At 44.1% G+C, this 24,820-nt stretch overlaps 1 protein-coding gene across 1 annotated transcript in view; it reads right to left on the reverse strand.

The window, feature by feature from the left end:
* alk (ALK receptor tyrosine kinase) overlaps nt 1-24,820 on the reverse strand; it is a 197,952-nt gene that overhangs the window by 30,981 nt on the left and 142,151 nt on the right. Inside the window, exons 6-11 of the mRNA XM_078289347.1 lie at nt 19,242-19,376; nt 18,161-18,264; nt 14,577-14,749; nt 13,142-13,236; nt 6,487-6,615; nt 212-377 (exon numbers count right to left, since the gene is read on the reverse strand). Of these exons, the coding sequence (XP_078145473.1) occupies nt 212-377; nt 6,487-6,615; nt 13,142-13,236; nt 14,577-14,749; nt 18,161-18,264; nt 19,242-19,376 (802 nt within the window). The remainder of the gene's footprint in view (nt 1-211; nt 378-6,486; nt 6,616-13,141; nt 13,237-14,576; nt 14,750-18,160; nt 18,265-19,241; nt 19,377-24,820) is intronic.

Genomic DNA, 24,820 nt, shown 5'->3' on the forward strand with positions numbered 1-24,820 from the left:
TGGCAACCTCCCTGTGTGTTATATGGTCAAACTTCACCTGTGTTTCAACTGGCATGAGGGTGAGTAGATGATGACAGAATTTTCATTTTTGGGTGAACTATTCCTTTAATGACTGGTCAGGTGTCTTCAGAAAGAGATATGTTGTTTCAGAGTTGCGGGAAATCTGTCCCAATATTTTGCGTCCCATGTATCCCAGAGGCAACCGTCCTACCTGTAGATGCCGGTTTCTGGGACCCGCCACATTTGGATGCCTTTGAAGGGCCCTCGGGTGCCCACTGTCACGTTGACGTTGCCGTTCCTGTACGAGCTGCTGCACTGGGACGGAGTCGGGCCTTCGGGACCCACGGCCCCGCAGGTGTGAAACGTCCACTTTTTGGCTGCGTGTGAAGAAAAAGACGTAAAATACCATATTTTTACCAATTCATAAACCACACACAGCCGCAGATGCACATATTCTCACACACATACACATAAATGCATTCAATCGTGCATACACAAACACAAAGAAGAGAGAGACAGAGACTGAAATTCTGTGCGCACCGCAGACTCATTACAGTTCTATTTGTCTCACATTCATTCCACTTCAACAATCCCCAGCGCTCTACTTTCACGTCAATAAAGCCCAAACATACAGTTTTGAAACAAATCATTACACATTGGGAGGGCAAGCACCAGAATAGAGGCTGATCATATGAGCTGCTGCTATCATCGTATCCCCCAACTGTGGTAGGGGGTGAAAAAAAAAGATAAAACTAGTGACAGGATCACAGGTGACAAACATTTCTCCTCATTTCCCCATGTAATCCCATGCGCCGGCGCTAATTGGGAGTTCTTTTCGCTGCAATTAGCACAAGATTAGTCTTGTCAGATGGACGTGGAAGGACTTAACGCCGAGGTGCTAAATCCTGATTTAAGGCCTGCGAACACAGAGACGCCAGGGAGCGACGCATCTCTCTCTCCCTCTCTCCCTCCCCGGCTGTAATTTGTAAAAGCTGAATGCTCTGCGACTGCTTATCATTCGTTTCAGACCAGGGTTGGTTAGAGCAAGTCTAACACCGGTTAAAGTCAAAGTCATTACCACGACGGAGCAAGTCGCATGATGGCTTTCGTTGGCGTTGGATTGCCGTCATAAAGCCCACTCGCGTCGTCTAGGAGAGAGATGGATCGTCGCTCGGTGTGATTGTGATGCTGTTTGTGATTAGATACTTATAAAAATGGGGCTGTCATTTTTTCTGCTTGATTAGATAGTACGCTGATTAGGATGGTGACAGGATATAGAGGAGAGAGGAGGGACGACGCGAGAGACAAGTCTCAGAAGCGTGACTCGAGCTCACCAGCGCACCAGACATGCGTTCGCCTGCAGTGCCCGTGGCTGTCAGTGCCTATACTTGTCAATGCCAGTCTGGATGATGACTAGTATTTGACTACTGAGCCTTTAAAGGACTGCTCATCGCGGATCAGATTTGGCAGTCCGATCCTCATGATTGGTTTCGTCCAAGGGCACCTGGTCGCTGAGCCGGCATCAGTATTCCGGCGGCAGCGTCTCGCTCTTACTCTGTTTTCCTGCAAAACAACATTTCTGTTTCTTTCGGGGGGGGGAAAAGCGTCGGCCGGGAGAGATGATTTCAAGCAGGACTGCACTGCAACACACACACACACGCACACACAAAAAGCACTCCACCACCGTAAGATAAAGATTTTGAGTTTACCCCGGTCTTAACAAATGCACACCTGCTGTGGAAAAGTGGCTGTTGTGGGGGAGACTGGAGTCCTGTCTGGCCTTCATCCAGCTGGAGTAAATAGATCCCTCAAGTCGGTATTTTCAACACCCAACAAGTTAAAAGAGCCTAAGATTGCTGGAGACAAATCCATCACTGGAATAGAAAAGCCTCCGAAGCCAAACGGTGCTAAAACGTAAATCTTACTGTACTCAATGCGTTACCCCAAGATGGCAATCGATAACCAATGGAGGTCATGCTAATGTGAAGAGGGGGAAAGGAAGGGGTGGAGGTGAAGAAACCACAAGGTACCATCTGGGATTTGGATTGAATAAAGGAATTTTTGGCCATCTTTGTTATACAGGTCACGCTTTTATTTTTTACATCGGTGCTGTAGGTGATGACTATAGCAAACTCTTCCATTAGATTCCTCTCTCCTTTCTCTCCTAGTTGTGGGCGGTTTCATGCTTCAGCCCACCTGATCGATCTCGCTGGCCCATCAATATGAGTGAGCTCTTATGCACACACGTAAATCAGACACACACACACACACACACATCACCCAACCGGTGTAATGAACCTTTCTGTCGTAGGCACTCGGCAGAACTAACATAAACACAATATACGCCCGGCACGGCTCTATCAATCTGCCCTAACTTTTTTATATTAAGATAGGTTCCCACAGTCACTAGCCCGCTCTAATAAGAGTGAGAAAGTGGAGTGCACACAAGGCAGCCCCTTCTGACCTGCGGCACACACACACTTACCCAGGTACAAGCACAAACATCCCAGGGGAGACTCTCTGACTCTTTGCCCGGCTGCCTATTATATAAGTCTCTTCTCCTGTGAACTTTGCCACCGGTGGTATGCCATCATTATAACAAACAGAGGCCTCCATCAAAAGAAGGGGCAAGCTTTCATCCGCTAGATATTGTACCAGACACGTCTAATGAGAGAGAGAGCGAGAGAGAGAGGGAGAGAGAGAGGAGAGAGAGTTTAGAAACCTGCCTCAAATTGGATTTGGTGAATTTGCAAAAATGACAGCGATATTCCAGCAGCTAATGTTCCAGCGCAGTATCTTAAGTATGGTTCGCAAAATCAGGTCTTAATAAAAAATGTAAAAGCATGTCTTGATCTCCTCTGAAGAAAAGGTGTGCTGAGTCGAACTGCTATTTTATGAATTTGAGGTATTAACTCTCTGATTCTACAGTAATGTGTATCATGTCCAACCATGACTGAACAATGATTACCGTGATTAGTGATGTTGCACTTTGACACAAGTCTTTTTGTAGTCACACACACACACATACACACACACACACACACACACAGCTCCACATCTTTTGTTAGGTGCTTGTTCTTGTTTTTGTCTCTAGTTTGTAGGTATTTGAGCTCTTTGTTCTCCGTAAAGCACTTTGTGAAGAGCCTGTCTGATAAAAGCTGAATCAATAAATTGGGCCTAACTTGCTTTTTCGTCCCATTAAATGGATTTTGGAACTATTATACATTCATCAAAGTCGAAGTTAAGTTTAAAGGGCAACTATACGGACTGAGAACACAGAGAAAAGACTGATGTGTCGGCTACTCCTTTACGCTGCTTTACTCTCTTAGCATGTATTCGCTTTTACCAGTGACGGCTCTCCTCGTTGGGCCGCCCATTAGAAAGACGGATCAAGGATGGCACGCCATGAGTGGATTTGAATGCTAAATGCAAACCTTATGGAGCACACGAGTCCAATTAATTACAATAGTCTGTTTTGCGTGGCGCTGCTCGTTATCAGTCTTATGTCTGTCTTGGTGACTAATGTTCCTCTTCCAAAACACAAAGTAACAACAGCTAGCTAACTGATTGCCGCGGGCCAATGTTTACGAACAAGTAAACAATGAAGCATGGACCCGCATCTCCGCTGTGCCGCTAATTAGCGAGCGCATAATGGCCGACGCTCAACTCTGCATGCAGCATTAAGGGACCGGCATCTGCTGTCAATTACTTTCAAGAGCCAATCGGATTGCTTCAATCACCGTCCCTTCTGTCTTTGATTAGATGCCAGTTTTTATCTATGCCAAAGAACTTGGATATTTGTTGTGGTCTATTATTGGGCTGGAACTTGTGTGGGCCTATGTGTGAAAGTGGAACACCTTGATGTGAAAATGTGCTGTTTTTCTGTTCTCAAAGAAGGGAATGCTTATCCATTCTGTTTCACTTTTTCAGTAAAGTTGTTAATATGTTGATATTTTGTCGCATGGTGGCAGAGGAAGCGTCTGGTAATTGAGATTACGCATGTTTATGTAAGAATATTGTGTATCAATGTCGTATCTTCTTTAAAGAGAAACTGAAAACGCTGATCTCGGTCAATCACACACACACACACACATACACACACACACACACACACACGCACACGCACACACGCGCACACACACACACACACACAATGGGCAGAGAAAAATAAGCCCGGAGCTCATTTTGAGGTTAGCGACGCGTTCCTTTCCCATCAGGAGAGGTAATCACAGACAGAGAGGGAAGCGAGCACATCTAGGTCGACTTTCCCACTTCCCCCCCAAAGCAACTGATGAGTCAGCAGTGAGAGGCCGTGGCGGACGCCACGCAGTGGGGCGGCTCTCCAATACAGTGGTGAGAAATGAAAGTGCCTGCTGGTAGAATAGTGGGGAATCAATGGGGATGAGGAGAAAGAACATGAGATAGGTGGAAAAGAATAAAGGAGAGAAGGTGAAGTGAGGGTGAAGAGAAAAGAGCAGAAGGGGGAAGAAGTGGGACAACAGAGCTGTGATGAGAGGGGAACATTGACAGGGAGACGGGGCGGCGAGGTGGGAGGACAGCGGACAGAACTAGCAGAGAGTGAGCGGTGCCGTTTTTGTGCAGTGGAAGATGAGAAACAAACGGAGGAAGAGGAGGGGAGAGAACGAGGCGTGGCTAAGGCCCGAAAAGGAAAGACGAGAGAGGGGGGAGAGAGGGAGCGGAGACAAGAGATGTTGACGTTCGGCGGGGTTAATCATCGAGCGTGTCGGGGGAAGAGGAGAGCCGTGTTGGAGTGACAGGCCTGCTGAGCTAAAACCCTCATCAGGCTCGCCGTCCTGCCCCGCACACGTCAAACCATCAGCTCCGGAAGGCGAGAGGAGAGACGCCCGGCGAATGTTAACCGCTCAAGGCTGTCTTTGAAATGACCAACGTATAACTGCAAGTTCAACTTCTTTTCCCCCGAGTTAATATCTATGATAATCACAAGGGCGAGAGCAGTGTGATCTCAAAGTCCTATCTTTCTCTGAGGAGATTTAAGCCAGCTGGCTTTATTGAAACCATACTGAGTATTACCTGTGTAAGCACATAAAAATAGCCTTTTTTTGGTGCTGTCCTTGCTGCAAAATCCTGGTCGCTGCCTACTTTGTATGAAGCACCTTTCATATCATAATGTATGTGACACTAAGTATTTCCTCAGATGCCATGCATGCAGTTCAGCACGACAGATTTTCTCCATATAGATCATGTAGCCTTTCTTCGCTGACTGACCCATGTCTGCGGTCTCCTGTTCGATGCATAATCCAATAACATTATCAAATCATGGAAGATGGCCAAACACTGGAACATGGCCGCTCGCTCTCCCCGCTTGACCCTCCAATGACAAAATGAAGTGATAGACCGCTCGGTGTTGGGGATGGGAGAGTGACCCGAACTGCAGACGTTCAATCAGACACGTCGCCGCACAAAAATAACCACATGATAGCGTATTAGCGTGCGGGTGTGATGCGCCTAACCAGCCTCAAATGGAGGGCAAGCCACTTTACCTAACAAAATGGATTTGTTGGGGCATTAACAGCGTATGGATTTCATAAAAGCCTTTTTTTTGCTGCCTGGGAGAGTAAACAAGATACTGATGAATTCAATTACGTACTCTCTGAAACTTGTGAGTGTGGGAACACTGTCTTCTATCTGTACTCTGGTAAACATTGGTATGAGTAGTGTAATATCTACCAGTTTAGAGGCAAAATATAATTTCCATAAACAAAAAGGTTTAGCCATTCTAAGACATGTAAGCTTCAAAAAAAGGCTTTAACTTTAAAATGCAAGTGGCTCAAATCTTTCACCGGGAGAGCTTCGACAAATCTAGTGCGGCCCCAGGAACTTCAAAGCAACGAGGTGAAGAAATGCGTCTCGGTGCGGGGTGCGATATGAAACTAGCTCTAACTTATGACTTTAAATATAGAAACTGAAGCTCTGCTTGTCTTTACCCTTTTGTGGCGGCGAAGTGAGAGACTGCGAGGTGGAAAATGTCAAGCCTGTGTAACTGGCTCCATTGACATTCTCAGGAGACAAATTGGAGGATTTACACTTCAAAACTGCCCGTCCCGCTCCATTTAATGCCAAAGGAGATCTCCCCGGCGACGCTCGGATGCGGAGGCGCCGCGAGCCGGTAGGTGGCACACTGACTTTGTTGCAGCCCGCGCGCCGTGCCACGCTCAGCACGTGTTGAGTAATTGTGAATCGTTAATGCGTGCATATGTGTCTGCGTGTGTGTGCGTTTGATGCGAGGGCGAGAGAGAGTGGGAAGAGAGCAGGAGAGATTGATATACAGAGACAGAGGGAGAGACAGACAGAGAGAGATAGGCATGAGCAGAAAATATTAGTGGAGAATATGCTGTGATGTGTGCATAAATCCTTATCCTCGCATCCACCTTAGTCACATCTGAGCATCGCCCGCACTCTCACACACTCTCTCACTCCCGCCGCACCGCTCGATCACAAACTTACCGTCGTCTCGGGCGGGGTGGTCCGCCGAAGGGCTCCCATTGGACGGGGTGGTGGTTTTGATGTTCTGATTGGTCGGCCTGAGCGGCAGTCTCGTCGTGCTCGTCACCACCGGGGGAAATTCGCCGTTGGCTGAAAACAGAAGATGTGGCGTTTATTGAAGACATTGGCTTTTCCCTTCGACGGGAGTAATGGAATCCTCGAAGCTGTTATGATGAAGAAGTGAGTAAGCACACGAGCTGGAGACCCCTCGCTGCCATGGAGAATGTGGAACCACCAGCAGGGGTCATTCTTTCATCAGGACCAGTGGCTGTACGGAGGGGAGGGAATGCATAACACCCAGCTCCTCTCCGTCTCTCGCCATTCTTACAGTAGGTGGGTAAGCACAATCAGTCTGGGGCTTTTGTAGCAGCCTATCAAGCCTCCAGCCCTGCCGCTTCCCCAGGACTGAGATCATAAGCTTGCTGGCGCCTTGATCTCTTCCCCCTCAACTTTTCACCCGGAATTAAGTCTCCCAGGTAAAAAGGCCGGCTGATTGGCTATTACAGCTCCAGATAGAAGTACCTAGTTTTCCCAAAGATGTTAAAGTAGGGGAGACTAATTATACCTGCTATGATGGTTGGATGTTGACCCAGAAAACCAGGTACCTGTCCCTGTGAGAAGTGCTGCTGCCCATACAATGATAAGTGCAATCATTGGTTGCTTGATCTTAATCACTTTTTTCCCCAACCCTTTTTCTTCAAAATCAATGAAGTGGGGAAGGCTGCGCTGGAGGTGGGAAAAATAGGACAGAGTTCCCAGGGTTGCTTGACTGAACAAATGAATCACATTCTTTGATTAGGTCCATACACTGCAATCAGCAGCAAAAAAGATTGCCTGAATGGAGTTAAAGTAGTCAACTACAAAGTCTGATCAGAGACTGCAGAGGCGACTGCAACAATCAATGGGAGCCTGTAAAGGCCTGGAGCCTGTAAGAGCCTGGAGCATGCAAAGAAACAATATACTTATCCAGTCTCAGAGTGATAATGCGCTGTATTTACTAGAAATGCTGGAATGGCAGAATCAATGTCTAAAAGTATTAGAAAACCTACAGGATGGATCTAACATTCAAATAACTGTCATCCGCATTTAAGTGATGTCACAGCATGTACCGTTTCATTCACTTGGTGTGACAGGTCTATAAAATGTGAACACATTCACTGGGAAACTTTGACATACTTCCCCAGCAAAGTTGTTCTTCACATTTGTTGGATGTCTCAGGTAGAATTTCAAGAAGCCCAATCCAACATCTAACTTCTCCTTTGTCATTTTGCTGCGGTTCTGACTATAACTTTAACACCGTTTCCGTGTAGAAGCCAGACTTATGGTTAAAGAGCGTTGGCCAGCATCTCCTTTTCCTTGACCCTGTGCACCGTAACACAAGCCCCTTAGTGGCTCCGCTGCCGGATGAACCCTGTTGGTTGTTGCGAGGCTAGAAGACTCTTGTACAACTAAGACTATTTCCGAGGAGTCAGTTCGGGTTCAGCGGCTTCGGCTTGTGGAGCCGATAACACAGTCATCATGCAATTACATAACACCAAACAAGGGCACGGGTTCAGATGTTGACCCGCCGCTATTCTGTTGCCCCTGCCTCTGATTTATAACCTACTCTCCTGCAACAAAAAACGCTCTGTGCTGGACAAAAAGGTGGATGCAGTCCACCGTCTAAAGACTGGACTGTCTAGCGTCAAAACAAAAGAAATGCAAACAATGCTATTTAAGCAAGCATAACACAATGGTTCAGTCTATCAACACCCACGAGGGCCGTCCTTGTCATCTTTTCTTTACACACCCCTAATGTGTTCAGTGTAGATACTTGAGGCATGCAAACAATACATTGTAAATGATACGGATATTACGTTTTCTTTATGTTCTGTGTATGGAATCGACTGTTGAGAGGACAATTAAAAGGTTCCTGGGTGTATTTGCATTTCAGAAGGTGAGAGAGAAGAGAGAAGAGCTCCTGTAGAGCAGCACAACAGCATACAGCTTGTTTACACGGAAGTTGCCTGATAATCTCAGCAGGGCCGCCCCGGATGGCAAACAATGGCAAACGATGATACAAAGGTTTTGTTGAGAGTATTTCTCTTTTGTTTGCCTCGCTCTGTTTGCCTCGCTCTTCCAAGCCATGGAATACTCCTAAGTGAAAACGAGTGAAACGTTCCTGCTCCGGATACAGCAAACTTCCCATCCTGGCAAAGAGTTTTCGTGAGTGTCTGGGCCGAACACCAAGTAGAAATCCAACTGCAGGTTTCTTAATTATGACAGAAGGAGGAGACAAGACCAAGCAGGAGACAGATCATCCCTACTCCCTCCCACCCATCATTCCGAGGGACATTGTGGGACGTTGAAAAAAACACTATTTTTCATCTTCATCTCTCTAATCATTTCCCGCTGAAAAAACACTCCCTCTTCTCCAGCCCGGCTCTGCTGTCACCTCAGGCTGAAGTCTCACCGTTTATGACAATATGGCGGGGGACTCCCTCGGCAGCTGAAAGGTTTGGAGAGCTAAGGCTGCGTTCCATTTGGTCAGAGAAACCTGCTCGCTTTGATTTAAAGCAACTAGACATCAACATTAATTGCACTTGAGTTGAAAATACACCTATGGCCGTCTGGGTGACATCTTTCATTTAAGGATGTTCTAATCAGAATTCTTGAGTTTGTCACAGAGAGCAGCATATGTAGCACGTCAGTTTCATAACTGGTAATAATAAGGGTCTCATGGCTTCAGCTGGCTGTCTTTACTGAAACTTTCTCAGGGCAAAGAAATCCTGTAATTCCAGCCTAATTCGAGACTGAAAAAAAAAACCTCTCACCTAAAATCTGCCACCAAGAAAATCAATAGCTCATTCCCTAGCCCTGTAATCCTCAAATAAATATGATCTTCTAAGTCTCCGCTACTGGGGAGCTTTGATACAGATGAAGAGTGTACGTGCAGGTTTGATGGATCATATACATAAGTGACCGCAATATGTTTGATTGTTCGGGTCAGTAGAGGCACTCCACACAACATCGTCTCCCTGTAACCAAGCCCCCTCCATGTGCTGTGTGTACACAACAAGTTCAGTAACTTTCTTTTTTTATTTTTTTTATATCTCCAACAAAGTCACTAATAAGGCCCACTGCACTGTTATTCTGAGCACGGGGGTGCATGCTTCAGCAGGGTTGCGGAATAGCCGGAGCTGGAGCACAATGCATTGGTATGCTGCGGCGAGCGAAGGCCTCGGCAGGTCCGCCATGGAGCAGAGGGAACCAGAGGGCAGGGCAGCAGCCAGCCTGGCTGTCACTGTTCGTTAGCGGGCCGGCGGTAAGCTGCCCGAAGCCCACCAGAGGCCGGCCTCAGGGGGGTCCACCTTGTTACCCCAACCACCAACCCAGATTGCAAGCCCGCCAGATTGCAAATGGCTACAAGAAATGCCCACACTACAGACAAATCAAGCTATCAGTCTACCTCATTCCTTTTGGCAATGTGGCATGAAGACGCTGGGCTGCCATTTCACAGTAAGAAACTAATTCAGATTAGTCAGTCAGGTGTCAGACACTGGTAAAAAGGATTTTCAGGGATTTACAACTAAAAGTTGTATTATTGTCAAAATTTAACTTTAAATCTTCACATCTTAGCTGCGATTTTTCACAGAGCTCCAACAATAATTCTCATATGCAAATTAATTTTTCACACAACAGGAAAACGTATTTCTTCATTCTTCTATAAAAAAACAAAACATTGTTGTTTAAGCAATGCTTCTATGTCTGTATGTAACACTGTGCTATAAGTTCTGATTGCTGGTTCAGTTGCTGAGCAAGCTAAGTGGCCTCATGTTACATAGAGGAGATTTAGGCATCTTATCAAGTAGAGAGCCAGAGAGCAGAGACTACATTCAAACAACAAACTGCTTTTTAATTGGGTCTATATGTCATCAGCATGAATACACTGTGGGAGTGTACGGCATCTGTACCTATTGGTCCATGGAGGGGCTCCATGTTTCTTAACACCCTCAGGTGCAAGTGATAATTACTAACATTAATAGATTTCAGTGATCCTTAACACTGAAGTTGTATTGTACATGGTGCAGTGTGTACCACAACAGACAAACCCAATGCACTAACAGTCCATGTGCGTTCCACATCCCCATTCAGAATGCAAATACAGACTGGGCCTTCATTGTATATGGATGAGACTGTTGTTGTGTACGGCTGTGTGTGGATCAAACTCAGTTTGAACAGGTCTTAAGTGAGCGGCTGCCAAAGGTTGGTCTGCACCGTGACTAATGCAAATCTCCTAAAAGAAGGCAGGTGGTCATTCAGAGCAATCTGTTTTTTTTCATATTGCCTTCAGCCCAGCGAATCCAATTATTCCTTTACAAATGGCATTTTTGGCAATGGCAATCCTTGTGAGGGACATTGCATTGACTACCCAGTGATGTCAAGCACCGGTTACAGAGGAGGCACATTCACCGTGTGATGTTTGGGGATCGCTATAGAGTCCAGAGGCAGCTGGCATCGCTGTTAATGCTGCTCAGCGCGCGGGAAGAAGTGGTGAGGTATATGGGGTTTAGAAACAATAGAGAAAACCTCCCATGCTGTCTTATAAACCCAATAAACTAATTTAATGATGCTGGTGAAGATAAAATGGTAAAACTGACAGCGGCGTCCAACAGTTGAAGGACAACGGATGCATCATCGAGCACAAGCGCTCGCCAAACCATACATCACGCTCGAGCAGAGCAGCCTGGGAAAAAAAGCCGTGGATGTCTCTGATACTCTGCATAATGTGTTCACGATATGTTTTCCCCCTAAAACATATTACAGGATTGTGTCATAACGCTCAGGGATCCATCATGCTAATCACTCAGGCTGATCACTCTTGGAAATGATGCCTTTTGCTGAGCTTCAGCATCCCCCATCAACCGCTCTGATTGATTGGCGATAAAATGTGACTGTGTCAAGTGTGGCTTTAGGTAATGGATACCTGGCCCAGATTAAAGACTTGCCATCTGGAAAGGGAGAGAGTCTGGGATGGATGATCCTGCAGTGCTGCCACACCAACGCGCTGCTCCGGAGGACATAAAACACAAATTGGTGTGCAAATATCTCCTGGAAAATGTCATCTCTTTAAATAAAGAGTCCCTGATCCAATAAGCCAGTGTTGATACAGGGTGATGGCGACTCTGCTCCAGCCTATACGAACAGCAATTTGTCATATCATATTCTGCTGATGTGCCCATTCTATCTGACTGCAATTTACAGGTAGGGCAATAGTGATGAGATAATTTCTGCTGCATTACTAGCAGCACTGCGGAAATTAGTACTAAAAGCAATATTAAAAGTAGTACTAAAATCATCCAAAGGCGAACACAAAATAGGCTGTGTGTGCCATTCACATTTGAAATTTCATATTTCACATTTGGTTGACAAGTGGCATCTAAATAATGTGTTTCAGCAGCTCTAGTCGATCATAGCAGTATTGAGCAGCTTTAGCCATTTTATCTATAATTCATGCCATAATAGTAAAAGTGAGACCATCTCACGTTTAATTAGAAGTTGTATCCCCATCAGAGCAAAAACCTTGACAGAGCCTGGTGTACAATTTAGTTTCTACCCAAGCTTACAGAGCATCAAATCAAAGCAGATTGTCTCAAGCGGGAGATTTTTGGGTATCCTAAAGACACCCATGTCCCTCCTCCCAGAATCAAACTCCTGGCTAGGTAAGTAAATGGGGTTTAGTCAGTTGAACACCGTTTCATTCTTGTAATGACCACATGTGCTCTCAGCCTCGCAGCTGCACTCAGTTACAGAGATACTCAGACATTGCTATTCCCGTCAGAGTTCAAGTGGGTCACCGCGGATGGAGAGAAACAGAGGGAGACAGTGAGTCCCGAGCCTTTCATTCTCCTGACATCAGACTTGGTTGTCGTGCTACTCCTGTTTTTACACTGATAAACCATCTCAATTATGATCCAAAAACATCCGGAAAGGTGAGGTGAGGCTTGACCTTTAAAAGCCCAGAGTGCAATATGGGAACATAAGCCCTTTTCCATCAGCATGACAGACTTTTAACTGTTCTGACATTTGAGAGTACTTCTAAGATTTTCAAAGATATTGTGCTAGAAGTAACAGAATGTGGCATTATATGACGTTACAATTAGGCAAAGCTAAACATACATGTGCAATGTTGAGTCAGCGGTAGACATGCACAAGATTATAAAATATTTGTGCGACTGATACATGCATAATTTTCTTCAATGAGTACTTTGAGTTGGAAAAAAGAAGAATATGAGTTATGGCTATGTCAAGGGAGATGTCCATGAATACATCATGGATAAGCAAGTCCTTGATGAATGCCCCAAAGTGTAAAAAAACTGCCACTCAGTCAAATCTTATCTCTGTAAAAAAAGAAAAAAGTTAACATTGGGCAGACATGTATTGATTATTAATTGAATGCCTTTGGGTCACTGTGAATGTTTACTTAAGTCTCCCTGTAGTGCATCGACAGTGGGAGGGAGTGTGTTTTTAGGCCAATCAGAGAAATAGTAATTGGATCCTTTTCAATAATTCAACCAAAGTGTGATGAAGCAGGAGTGAAAAATGGGGGATCTGGCAACGTTATTACAGCACTCACAGGCCAGGAAGCAGTCCATAGTGAAAGAGATGTTGTCGAGAGAGATGGCTGAACCGGGTCCAGGGCCGTCTTCTGTGCTGAACTGGAGCCAGAACCTGTGGGGAGACAGAGCTGTTTTTACAACTTCACCACCACTGAATGGTTGGGTAGCTTCAAACTGAAAAGATCTGAGGGGACGTTATCATGCTTTAAGGGGGGAATGCCACTGAGGTTTGGCTTTGGAACATCTGTTTTGTATGCCTCATGACAGCTTGGTGTGTATTATTGAACACTGTTTGCTATCTCTTACGGCCAGACTCAAGACAGAACAGTTTGACCCCTCATGAATAAGAGGAGCCGGCATTTTCTGGTTTAGAATTGTTGCCACTACTATCACACACTGACTATTTTGGCTGGAAAAAGTGGGACAAACATCGAGTCTGTGTCCAAAAAGTTTTACAGCTGAATCTATTTTTCATTGTAAATGGTTTCCAGGCTGCAGAGCTTATCGGTATCACATCACTGTGGTTATTGATTAGTTCTACGGTTTCTAGCATTGGGACAGTGATGCTTATAAAAAGTGATTGGGCTGTCTACGGCCATGACAACCTGCATTACAGTATGTGAATTCTAAAATAACAAGGTATTGCCCTATTGTCTTTGTGCTTGCCATCAACCAACAGGTTCTCATTCCAACAAACACACATACATAGAGCACTCACATGCTACACACACAGTCTGTTATTCCCTGATTGTTTGTACTTTAGGCTATATTTCAGATTACACTTCAGCTCCAAAGGTCAGTATGTAAAGACCAGCAGGTTCACCTAATTAAGAGCACAAGCACAGCTGACTACATAAACCCAGGAATCAAAAATTAATCACTCTCAAGGGAGCGGGATTATCCAAGCTTGAACGGCAAAGAAACACCCAGTCAAGCAAACACAGAGATGAAACGCCGTGTCTGAGATTTTTCTTCTTTTCCTTGCTTTTTATTTAAAAAAAAAGAAAAAGTTTTAACTTCTATCTTCTTCTAGGGGAAATCAAGGGCCATAGCTAATTGGAAGGAAAGGAGGATGAGTAGAGCCCTGTGTATTGATTTCTACTCTCTTTTTCCAGAGACAAGTGGTACGAGAAGAGAGGGGGATGTGTTGCACAGTAGCGTACACACGGCAGGCCCATGGTACAAGACTAGAGGCCCCTATGGGATTCATTAATTTTGTGGGGTTGAGAGGGAGTGTTTGCAGGAAAATGGAATGTAAATGGTGAAAATCTGCATTTATGAGAGGGGGGAAAAAAATGAAGAAGAGCTACTCGGTTCTGTTTCTTGAGACCTCTGTTGCTGTAGGACCGCTGAAGTGTTTGTGTGGGTGTGTGTGTGTGTTGGAGGGTTGTTGGGCCGGAAATAACCAAAACCGCCCATCAATAGGTGAAACAGGCGAGCGCTTTACTGTACCAGTCTGCCAGTCCGTAAAGGGGAAGGGTGATGAATTTCCAGCCCCTCTCAGATGTGGGCTTGCTGGCTGAGTGCCACAGTCGCCGCTGCTCCTCTGGGCCAGTGCTGTTCTCCACTATCCACAGAGACAGCGCCCCCTTCTGCAAGCCTCCAGAACACACCCAGAACCGCACCTGTTCAGGTAAAACACATTGGAGTTGGAATTTCAAATGAGCAAGGGCAATTTCTGAGGTGCAAAATGCAAAAAACCTCAGGAAACTTAGTTGACTGTAACTACATCTCTTATAATAAGGCTTATGACAGACAATGCAATAAGGACTTAATCATCATCAAGAAATGTCTGACATTTCCTTCGCGTATTTGTGTATTGCAGTAAACCAGTGAGTGTGTGCTATCAGTCAAGGAGCAGATGCACTTTACATTGCATTCAGATCAATCAGTAACAGCCATCTGTTCAGTTCTAATTACTCTGAGATTAATAAAATTCAATCAAAGTTTATTCTGGCCAGGCTCAGGATTTGGTTATTTTACTATCTACACTGCTCCTGCATGCTCTGGCACAAATCAATCTCATTTCGCCATTTCCAGGAGGGATACAGTGGGTGTAAACTTGTTTTAAACAACAATTACCACACACAACACACAGGCCATAGCATCAGTCAAATAGTAAAAGGAAGTAGGTCTGAATCCGAACCTGGCAAACGAGCACGGGATGTGACCGAGTCCCTTTACAGCATGTGATTGTAGCCACAAACCTCTCTGCCAGCAGTGGGACTAATACATCTAGAGTAGGTAATTCTTGCTTTACCATTTAAGTGGAACAGATGCTGGCTAAGCCTGATGAGAGCTGCATGTACAGACTGCACAATTCATACAGCTGAATGGAACAGTTTTGTGTGAGTGCGTGCAATGTGCCACATTGTGCTTGTCCGCAGCGGGTTGTGAGGTCCTTATCGTCGACTGCGAGACCACATGGTGACCATTTAAACATCAAGATTATAGGCGTTGCACAGCGCACACTGGGCATGACATGAAAGTGAACATGGTCTGGAGCTAATACCCAAAACTAATATCCTCAACATAGCTGTCCAGGAGCAGACAGGCTAGATTGAACAGCACCGGTTCGGTGTAGGGAGAGGGATTTAGAGTGTTAATCTGGAATCATGGCTAATCTTTGGCTGCATGCCGAGAAGCTGCAAGCCAAGGCCTGCGGTGGTGCAAACACTGTCTCCGCTGCCGTCCACAACCACAAGACATCTTCAACTCGCGCCGGAGAGACAAGGTTCTGCTCTTTCCTTTTTATCTCTCTCTTTCAGTCTTTTTTTCTCTCCATCTTCCTCTCTGCCTGTCTGTCTCCCTCTATTTTTCTTGTTGATTCTTGCTCGATTTCCCCAGTGTCTCTGTTTGCCGTTACAGACATTGATGATCCTGTTCTCTAACCCCTTGACCTTTCTATCGCCTGCACTCCCTCTCTCTCGTCCATCGCTCATTTCTCTCTCTCAGCTATTCTCACTCCCCATCACCCCTTCCTTCCACCTTAAATGTGCCAGGTATACATACAAAAGGGTAAAGGTCGGCATGCTAAGCAGTATAAACACATAACTCTAAAAGCTAAAGGCCAACACTTTCAATCAAGATATCGAGTACCTGGCCTTGACTGACCGACCACACAACCTCTTGACCCACGAACTGCGCAGCTCTGCTTTGTGACCATCGTGATCTGAATAATGCATGACCTATAATATTTTTACAACTAGATCAGGGGACGCGACCCCTGATTGACAGGGTCAACCTCACTATCTGGGAGGATCCCGATCCCTCGTGATGGGGAGATGGCATGTTTGCTCATCTGCTGTGCTGGCCAGTTACCATTTGATTTCCGAGCTGGCTCTGAAAGTCATTAACAAGTCCACTACTCATCAGATCATTAGGATCGCTGCCACTGAAAATACAAAAGTCTGCATATGCTCGTTATGGGGAAAAAAAGAATCTACTGCTACAGTCCAGAAATGTCAGAAAGTCGAAAATTCCAACTAGCAAATGCAGTTGAACGGCCGTCAAGTTGGAATTCTACGTAGGAAAAGTGGCGGCATACAATGTAAATGCTACACAGCATTACTTTTACCATGTTTATATTCTCAAAATACACTTAAAGGATAAGGCTGGTGTTTTTTAATACATTGCTTACCGTCAACAAATCCTATGAAAATAACAAAATCAACAATGCGTTTGCTCTACTCCCGTTACTTTCTGACTTCCCACGTACCGTTTTTAGCCTTCAACCCGGAAGTCATTGTCTCCAATTGTAAGCTAAAAACCTTGAAATACAGCTCACAAAGACATAGTTTCAATTTTAAAAATCGCTAACTGTTACCACGAAAAGTCAGGCTGTTGTAGTTATTACCAAATCAAATTCAAATGGGAACAAATTCTTCATTACGCCGGGGACTATTTTCGGTGCTACGGAACTACTTTCCCGAGATTGCAAACGTCTTTACAGCCGCTTTATTAAGTTGTTTGAGGAAAAAGTCGGCTGGCCCGGTGCATCGTGATGATGAAATATGCTGCCCAGAGCAACAGCATGGCTCTGTGACGTGTTTTTAATCGTTTTTTTAATACAATGGAGTTCTATGGCTGCTGGGACATGGCTTCATTGGGCACCGACTACATGGACGAGACTTGTTGGCAAAACAAATTCATTGTTGATTTTGTTATTTTCATAGGATTTGTTGACGGTAAGCAATGCATTAAAAAACACCAGCCTTATCCTCTAAGTTCGTTTTTTCAGCATTGCATGACTGTATGGTAAATGGTTAAACAGATAGATTTGAAATGTAAAGTTGGACTTACAGTTGCTTACATTCTATGCTAATTAGCTATTCCAAACAAATCTGATTCCAGAACCTGTAACTGTAGCTGAGCATGATGGACTTGTCTGCACTCTTCTTCTCTGGTATTCATACCAGTTAAGAACACATGAAGAAATAGCTGAATATGAGCATCAGTCAGTCCAGACTGTTTTCCTTCACTTCATTTTGTTATGCTAGGCTTTCCAATGCTGGCTATCAGATGTCAACATCTGACTTTTTATACTCATAAAGCCTTGCATTTTGGGGTCGTTGCCTGTAGTTGGTTACCTTTTCACTCCTAACAATTCAATTCAATTTCAATTCAAGTTGGCTTTACTGGCAGTACAAAAGTTATGTGTTGCCAAAGCATTCAGTGTGATCATAACAAACCACACTGCTGTTCCCTTGGAAGAGGACAGAGACTTGCATTTTCAGCTGTCTTGGTGCGGTTATTTGGTGCCACCTGATTTTGAATGCCATTATTTTCACCTGCCCAAACAAGCCAAACTAAAGGAATAAACCCTCCGGTGTTGGAACAAGCTGCTCTAAACATGCTTGGTGTGAACGTTCCCCTTATACTCATTAGTGTTTCAGTGTCTGAGTATCTCTGTGTATGTGTGTATGCCTGCATGTGTACTGTATGCTTTGCATACGGGTATGTTTGCATGTGTGTGTTTGCATGTGCATGTCCAATGACACTGCTGGTGTAGAGAAGACACTCTGTACTTGGCTCACCATGCAGGGGGAGTTTCTCAGAGGTGGGGGGAAGAGAGGGCTCCTCAGTAATGCTGAGCCGTGCTGGCCTTTGGACTGGCCTCCTTCCACACTGAAGGTAGCGCCTTTAACACACACACATTTACATACATTAAACACATAGAACACAAAAACCTTGTCAGATATAAAACATATTGTACATTCCACAGTGGTGAATGCAGAGTTTACAATAAAAGTCATACTATAAGTTTGAAGTTTTGAACTGTGATGGTAGCCATCAGTGCTACGTTCCATATGAGCTGCTCTCTATTGGCATATTTCATGATTCCTCCCTTCCCGCTACTTTTGATGCATAAGTTACCAGTGTAACTGCAGGGTTTCAAAAGAACTCTCAAAGAATAAGGTCTGAGAATCTCTCAATTAGACAGAGTGATCGGACCAACCACATTGGTATGACTACAGTTTGGAAATCGTGAGTTATTGTTAGAAAGTGTCATTGCAAGTAATTTCAAAGTGATGACAAAATTATGCTCCACACTATATGATTTACAATTATTCGGTTTCCAATATGTCATAAAGCAGCAATCCTCCATAAATGGAATTCATAAATGCTTTTCCGATACCATCTTGGGTAGTTCTGTCAATAGTGGAGAACAAAAACAAGCCTCTCCCAAAGCTCAAACTGTGTGAGCCCAGACTTTAATCTAAGATATCATCAAGATACATAACATAGAGTTTCTCCATTAATGATGAACTGGAGACTTTGGACTCATGGAGTGTATGTTTGAGCTTTTCAGCCCAAATGGGATTCTGTTTTTAGCAGTGCTTTGAGTTCAGAACAAAACAACACATATCTGCTTGTATCTGACAGATCAGATGTTTTGGTTCTCTTGTTCACATTCACAAACCCTTTGACTCAACTGTTCGAGATCGTAGGTATAAGGAGCGCGAGTGCTGCTTTACCGTAAATTTTTCCCTTTGAAGCTCATTTTAATGAGGCATTAGGGCTATATGCACTTGACAGGGAGCCCCGCAAATAGGCCATTTCATCACTTCAGCAGAACAGTGTTCATGAAATCTTAAGAGGGAGTGAATGAGCCACCTGATGATGGGCAGTTCTGTCTGGCAACCTTGGCTGGAGCCTGGGGTCTTCTCCAGGAGAGACCGCGGCCTGTTATCGACTGCCAGCTGCACTCGCCCTCTTCAAAAGAGCAGTAGCTGCCATTGAGAAACCGACCTAGAGAGAGAGAGAGAGAGAGAGAGAGTGAGAAGGAGTCAGGAGAGGAGAGATGATGATGAGAGGAGGAGCATAATGAGGACAAGCCTGGCAGGAGGGTGAAAGAAGAGGGACTGGAGTGAACGCTGACAGCCAAACTGCCAAGGAGAAAAGGAGGAAGGGGGTGGGGTGGGGGGGGGGGATCACGGGGTTGAGCGACAGTGAAAACAGAGAGGTTGAGAAGAGAGAGGCATGCGGGGCGCACGGACCAACAGTCCACAGCACTCAGTGTGTCGGTGAAAATGGGGGTTAGGGGAAGACGCGGGGATGGAAGGAGGGAAGCTCTCTGAATGATTCGATACTTCAGGAAGACAAGTAGAAAAAGGAAAAGGCCCGACGTGCCTGGAGAGGGAGATAGGAAAGAGAGGAGGAGAAAGGAGGAGGATTAGAGGGGAAATGGGAAAAGGGCAGGTAGCTAAAAGTCATTTCACTGAAGCATTTTGGCCAACAGGAGCTACTGTATCTGTATTGTTTTTCCACTGCGGATAAGGATGGGACTCCCCGGGTTCCGCTGAATCAAAAAAGACGTCAAAACTATGAAATAACACAAATGGAATTATGCAGTGACCAAAAGTGTGAAACAAATCAAAGCTATCTTATATTTTAGATTCTTTAAAGTAGCCGCCCTTTGCCTTGATGGAAAGGCAAAGGCTTTGGAAAGAAATTCATACATAGGCATCAACTTCACTATTTATATTCGTCTAAGAAACCAATGTCAAGCATTTAAGCATAAGCCTTTAGATCGAAATGGCTGTAAGATAATGAAAAACATAGTTAATTCCAACACCCAATCCATAACCTCTGCAGAACATGTTTGTATAGTATTTACCCAACTCTTTATACTTATAACTCTATAACTATACCCATAACCCCCAGTCCTTGTCAATATATGATGTTCACTGTGCTTGTCATGTTTTGTTTTTTTATGTCTCTTCCACATGTGACAATATTGTCTCGTTGTCTTGTATCTGTCTTTGTATGTATTGTCAGTATCTATATAAAATTGGGGAAAAAATATAAAAGTTGTTACTGTATCTGAACTTACCACTATTGACAAAGTTAGCCTCCAGGAAGTAGAGGCATGAACAGAAAAACAGCAGCAAGAAATCTGAAATGTTTCACGAGATGGTGCAGTGGATAAAACTGCTGCTTGTAGAACCACATGTGCCCCCATGTAATCCAGACGGAGCTTTTTCTTGTCTGTTGTCTCGACTCTGTCTCTCCCAACCTTCATGCTGTCTCAGTAAAAACAGTGCAACCACCTTAATTTGTGAATAAGGTTATTTCTTTTATATTTGGTCAAGTAACTGACATGTTAAATGAAATGCAACTTAGGTAGTTCAAATATTTTAAAGCCCAGTATTTTGCAGAGGGCACGTTTTTGATTGAATTCTGGCATTATCATTACAGTCTATCTTTACTTACAGAGTAGCATACATTTCTCATATCAGCAGATTTTAAATCATTTAACTGTGACTTCACAGAATCTGTCCAAGGTGCTGAAATGACTGCATCAGAAATACATACCATATTTATGAATAATACAATAACATGGATTATTTAAATGTCACACTCACTTATTACAGGGTTGAAGTGCAAGTTGAAAAAATACAGACTTGTTAGTTACTGACACGGGTTCACTTTATATTGTGTATGGAGGTACATAGACAGAGAATGAGCCTTTGTTCGACATTATATAGGGTTAGGGTTAGTGAATTATTTTTGCTTTGTATGTCTAGATCTATTAATGAGGCAGCTATTGTTAACTGTTGTTGTTTTTTATTATGGTTGCAGAATGTTTCAAACCACCAATTCATATCAGACTTGAACAGTTTTTTCCTTCTGTTTAGTTTAATTTCACTTCAAGCTTCATTGTCATTGAAAGGTTTCGCCTTAAGTTTGCTTTTTGCTGCTGTTATCCTGATGTAAGTGCCCATTATCTACAAGCATCTTTAAGTGCTATGTTAACAACGTGCCTTTTTGGAAATGGCATCATCCAGATAATGGTGCTGGAACTGGCCTCTGAGGAGACCTCATAAAGCAGTAGTTTTTCTGGAATAACGAGGAAATGCTTCCTTTCTATTTGACATCTGTGTATTTTTAGGGGTTCGAGCCTGTAGGGCTAAAACCCTGTTGTTTTTGTTAGGAATCTTCTTCTTCTTTTTCTGCCTTAAAACAATCTGTATCTCAGAGACCATCAGTCCTAAAGCAATCAAATTTGGTGGATAGGCTTCAAATTTCTCCCACTACTCAGGCAACAAAAATTACACCGATTGTCCAGATGGCGGCGCTCTGTCAAGCAACTTTACATTTTGGACAATAACTCCTCAACCGTAAGGCTTAAAATCTAAAAATAAATCCTCAAATTCCTTGTCTCAAGACAAATTCATTGCACATATAGGTTTTCACTTCTGCCATGATAGTTTTTCTGTCATTTTGAATTTTATGCAAAACCTATTTTTCGCTATTTCTTCTGCAAACTTGATGCAATCTCAAAGAAATTTTGCACACAGCATATGTGGACGTCCTATATTGTGGCTATAACACAGAATTTTGATACTCCTAACCATTTGGCTATAAAACATAAACAAATTTGACGGCAAACACGTGAGGCATAATTCCTAAATGCTTGATGCAAGAGCAGCCACATTTCACATTCATGTTTGTGATAAACCCCAAAGTGTGTTGGACCACATTTGGTCACGCTCCATTATATTTCTCCTACAAAGTTGCCTTAATTGCCATCAAATTTTACACACAGCATATTTCAACTGCCAACATCATCTTTGTGTTGCAGAATTTTGATACTTGTAACTGTTTGGCCGTGAGGAACAAAAGAAGTTGATGGCAAAGAAGCACAAACAGGAAGGGAGGCAGATTTCCTATATATAATGCTAGACCATCCAAACTTCACTTAGGCCTGCCTGTCTGAAGGAGGCCCCAAAGTGTGTCAGACCACATTTGGTCATGCTGAGTAGCACCAACATCAGGACAAATTGGCAATTTTTCAAATGGCAATATGTCAGGCAACATTTCACCTGCAGTTGCAGGACTGTCACCAAAATGTTCTTTGAGATGTAGCACTTTCCCATAATGATGAATCAAGCTTATATTCTCACCGTCAAATCATTTGCTCCGTGAGCTTGGTCTCCACTAATGGCTGCTTGCACTGGGCTTTTAACAGGTTTCAAGGGCCCAAGGGTCATGAAACTCAGTAAACACATAAAAGACCATTTAATCCTTCAGTTGAAGTAAGAAAAAGAAAAACAGTGAAACTGAAGTTATGTGCTTTATCTGTGACAGCGGTGTTAATTTTCTTCAAACTGCATCCCCTCCTCCTACAGAAGAGAGCGTTCCATTAAATCCTCCAGCCACACAAGCTTCTCTGGACTTTCTGGGTTGCAAGGAATAAAATGTTGTCTTGTCTTGTGTCTTGTGACATTATGTGTCCTGTCCTTGTTGCAGACTAATTAGTGTTACTCTGAAGCACAGAGCTTCAAAGTCACATCATATGATTAGAGAGGTCTGTGGTGAAGCCACTTCACACAGCAGTGTCTGAGTTGCTGCATCACTTATAGATATATTTGTGTTACTACTTTACTTTACCCATGACTTATCCCTGTTTGCCATCAGTCTTGGTGGCTGTAAATACAATTAAAGGAATAATCTGCAACATTTTCACATAAATTAATCTCTAGCCACAAGTAATCTATTGGGCGGGCAGTGGAAAAACACCACAGCAGTGACTACTTATTACCAAAAATGTTGCCAAAATTAAAAACAAAAACACAGATTAACACTTTAAATTCCTGCTTGAATCCACTGATCTAAGTGGCATTCCTCAGTAGCTGCAGTGAAACTGTGGTGTTAGGAGGGCTGGGGGACATTAGCAGAATTTCTGAACCTAGATCAACCACAGAAGCCCTGACTCTCAAACAGTGGAAGATGCATTTAAATGCGTAACAATACTAGGGTAAGATGAGGAGGGAGCTCCGAAGAGACTCGATTTTCCTTATATGTCAGAAATTTGTCTTGATTGACACAAGCCAAGTTTGTTCCTGCCGCCTCTCTTTTCGTTTTCTCGTTAATGAGCCTTGGCAACACTGGCGAAGACCTTAAATAGATCAAAACAGATGAAGATAACTCATGGCTAGATCTTACAGAATAGAGAATCAGAGAAGGCACACCATGTGATTTGGGTAGCAGGGGGTAATTGTGAGGAGTGATAGAGATGCAAATGGAACAAATATAGAGCACGAGGCACAGTGAGGGGCGGACTGAGACGAGGTACAAAGAGAGACATGATAATAATAAAAGAGTGACAGGATGAACAGACGAGAGAACATATGGATCATCAGCCTTTGTCCTCAATCAAAAATGATAAAGGTCATTACCTATTTCTGGACTAGACTGAGAGACAGAGAGAGAGAGAGCCTTGATTCAAAACACATGACAGTTGGCCTTCATGCTTCTGTGCACTCCGGCGTCATGAGGGCACTGAGTGGAAAAGGTGACTATAGGAGACGCAGGGAAAAGAAGCCTGGGACCTCAAACATTTCCCACAGGACTGGTAGCAATAAGCCCTTCCCCGCAAGGCCCATCAATCTGTGTCAGGTATCAGACCCATGCTTCAATTTAATGTAAATATACCATTGCTGGTGTTACACTGCTCCATTACCTTCCTTTCCACCACCAATGATGCTCATAAACATCTTCATCTGGGTTTTTTTCCCCCCATTAATGTTATGCATATATAACATTTTGTGGCATTTCCATCCAGGCAGAATGTCCTTAATCCTTTGCTCAGTCAGTGATGTTTGCAAGATTTGTGCCAGGTAACCCAAGGTTAGCGTCTGCAGCACATATCAAACAGATTTGTGTTTGATGATTATTTCTGCTCAGATTCCCTATTGTGGCGCGCGGAACGCACACGTGCAACACGACCCTTACGCACACACCCTTATTACATTCCAATGGAGGTTATCCTCTCTTGGGTTCGACTGGCGGGCCAATTAGCACTGATAGCTCCTCCAGTATCAGAAAAAAATAAATTGCCGCTGGGCTGGGATTTTCACCCTCTCGTTACCCTCTTATCTCTCGGCTCCCCTGGTTAGCAAACCTATAAGCACAGGGGAGCAGCCATCATTTTAATAAGCGCCACACAGGAGGCTGACCCCCCGACTGTGGGCAAGAGCGAATTAATTCTGGTCAGTTTCATATGGATAGAAAATTCAAATCATCATGCATGTTCAGAAATCAGGCTGCACCATTTGATTTTTTAACATGTTTTGGAAGGCGGGGGAAGAGTTGTGAACCGTGCGCGTAGAAATCGTGCAGGCAGTGTAGAAATGCATGCACACACATACAGTAGGGCAGAAAAAAACTCTCGCCATACACACACACAC

Source organism: Centroberyx gerrardi, chromosome 17 (assembly GCF_048128805.1).
Source record: "Centroberyx gerrardi isolate f3 chromosome 17, fCenGer3.hap1.cur.20231027, whole genome shotgun sequence".
NCBI lineage: Eukaryota > Metazoa > Chordata > Actinopteri > Beryciformes > Berycidae > Centroberyx > Centroberyx gerrardi.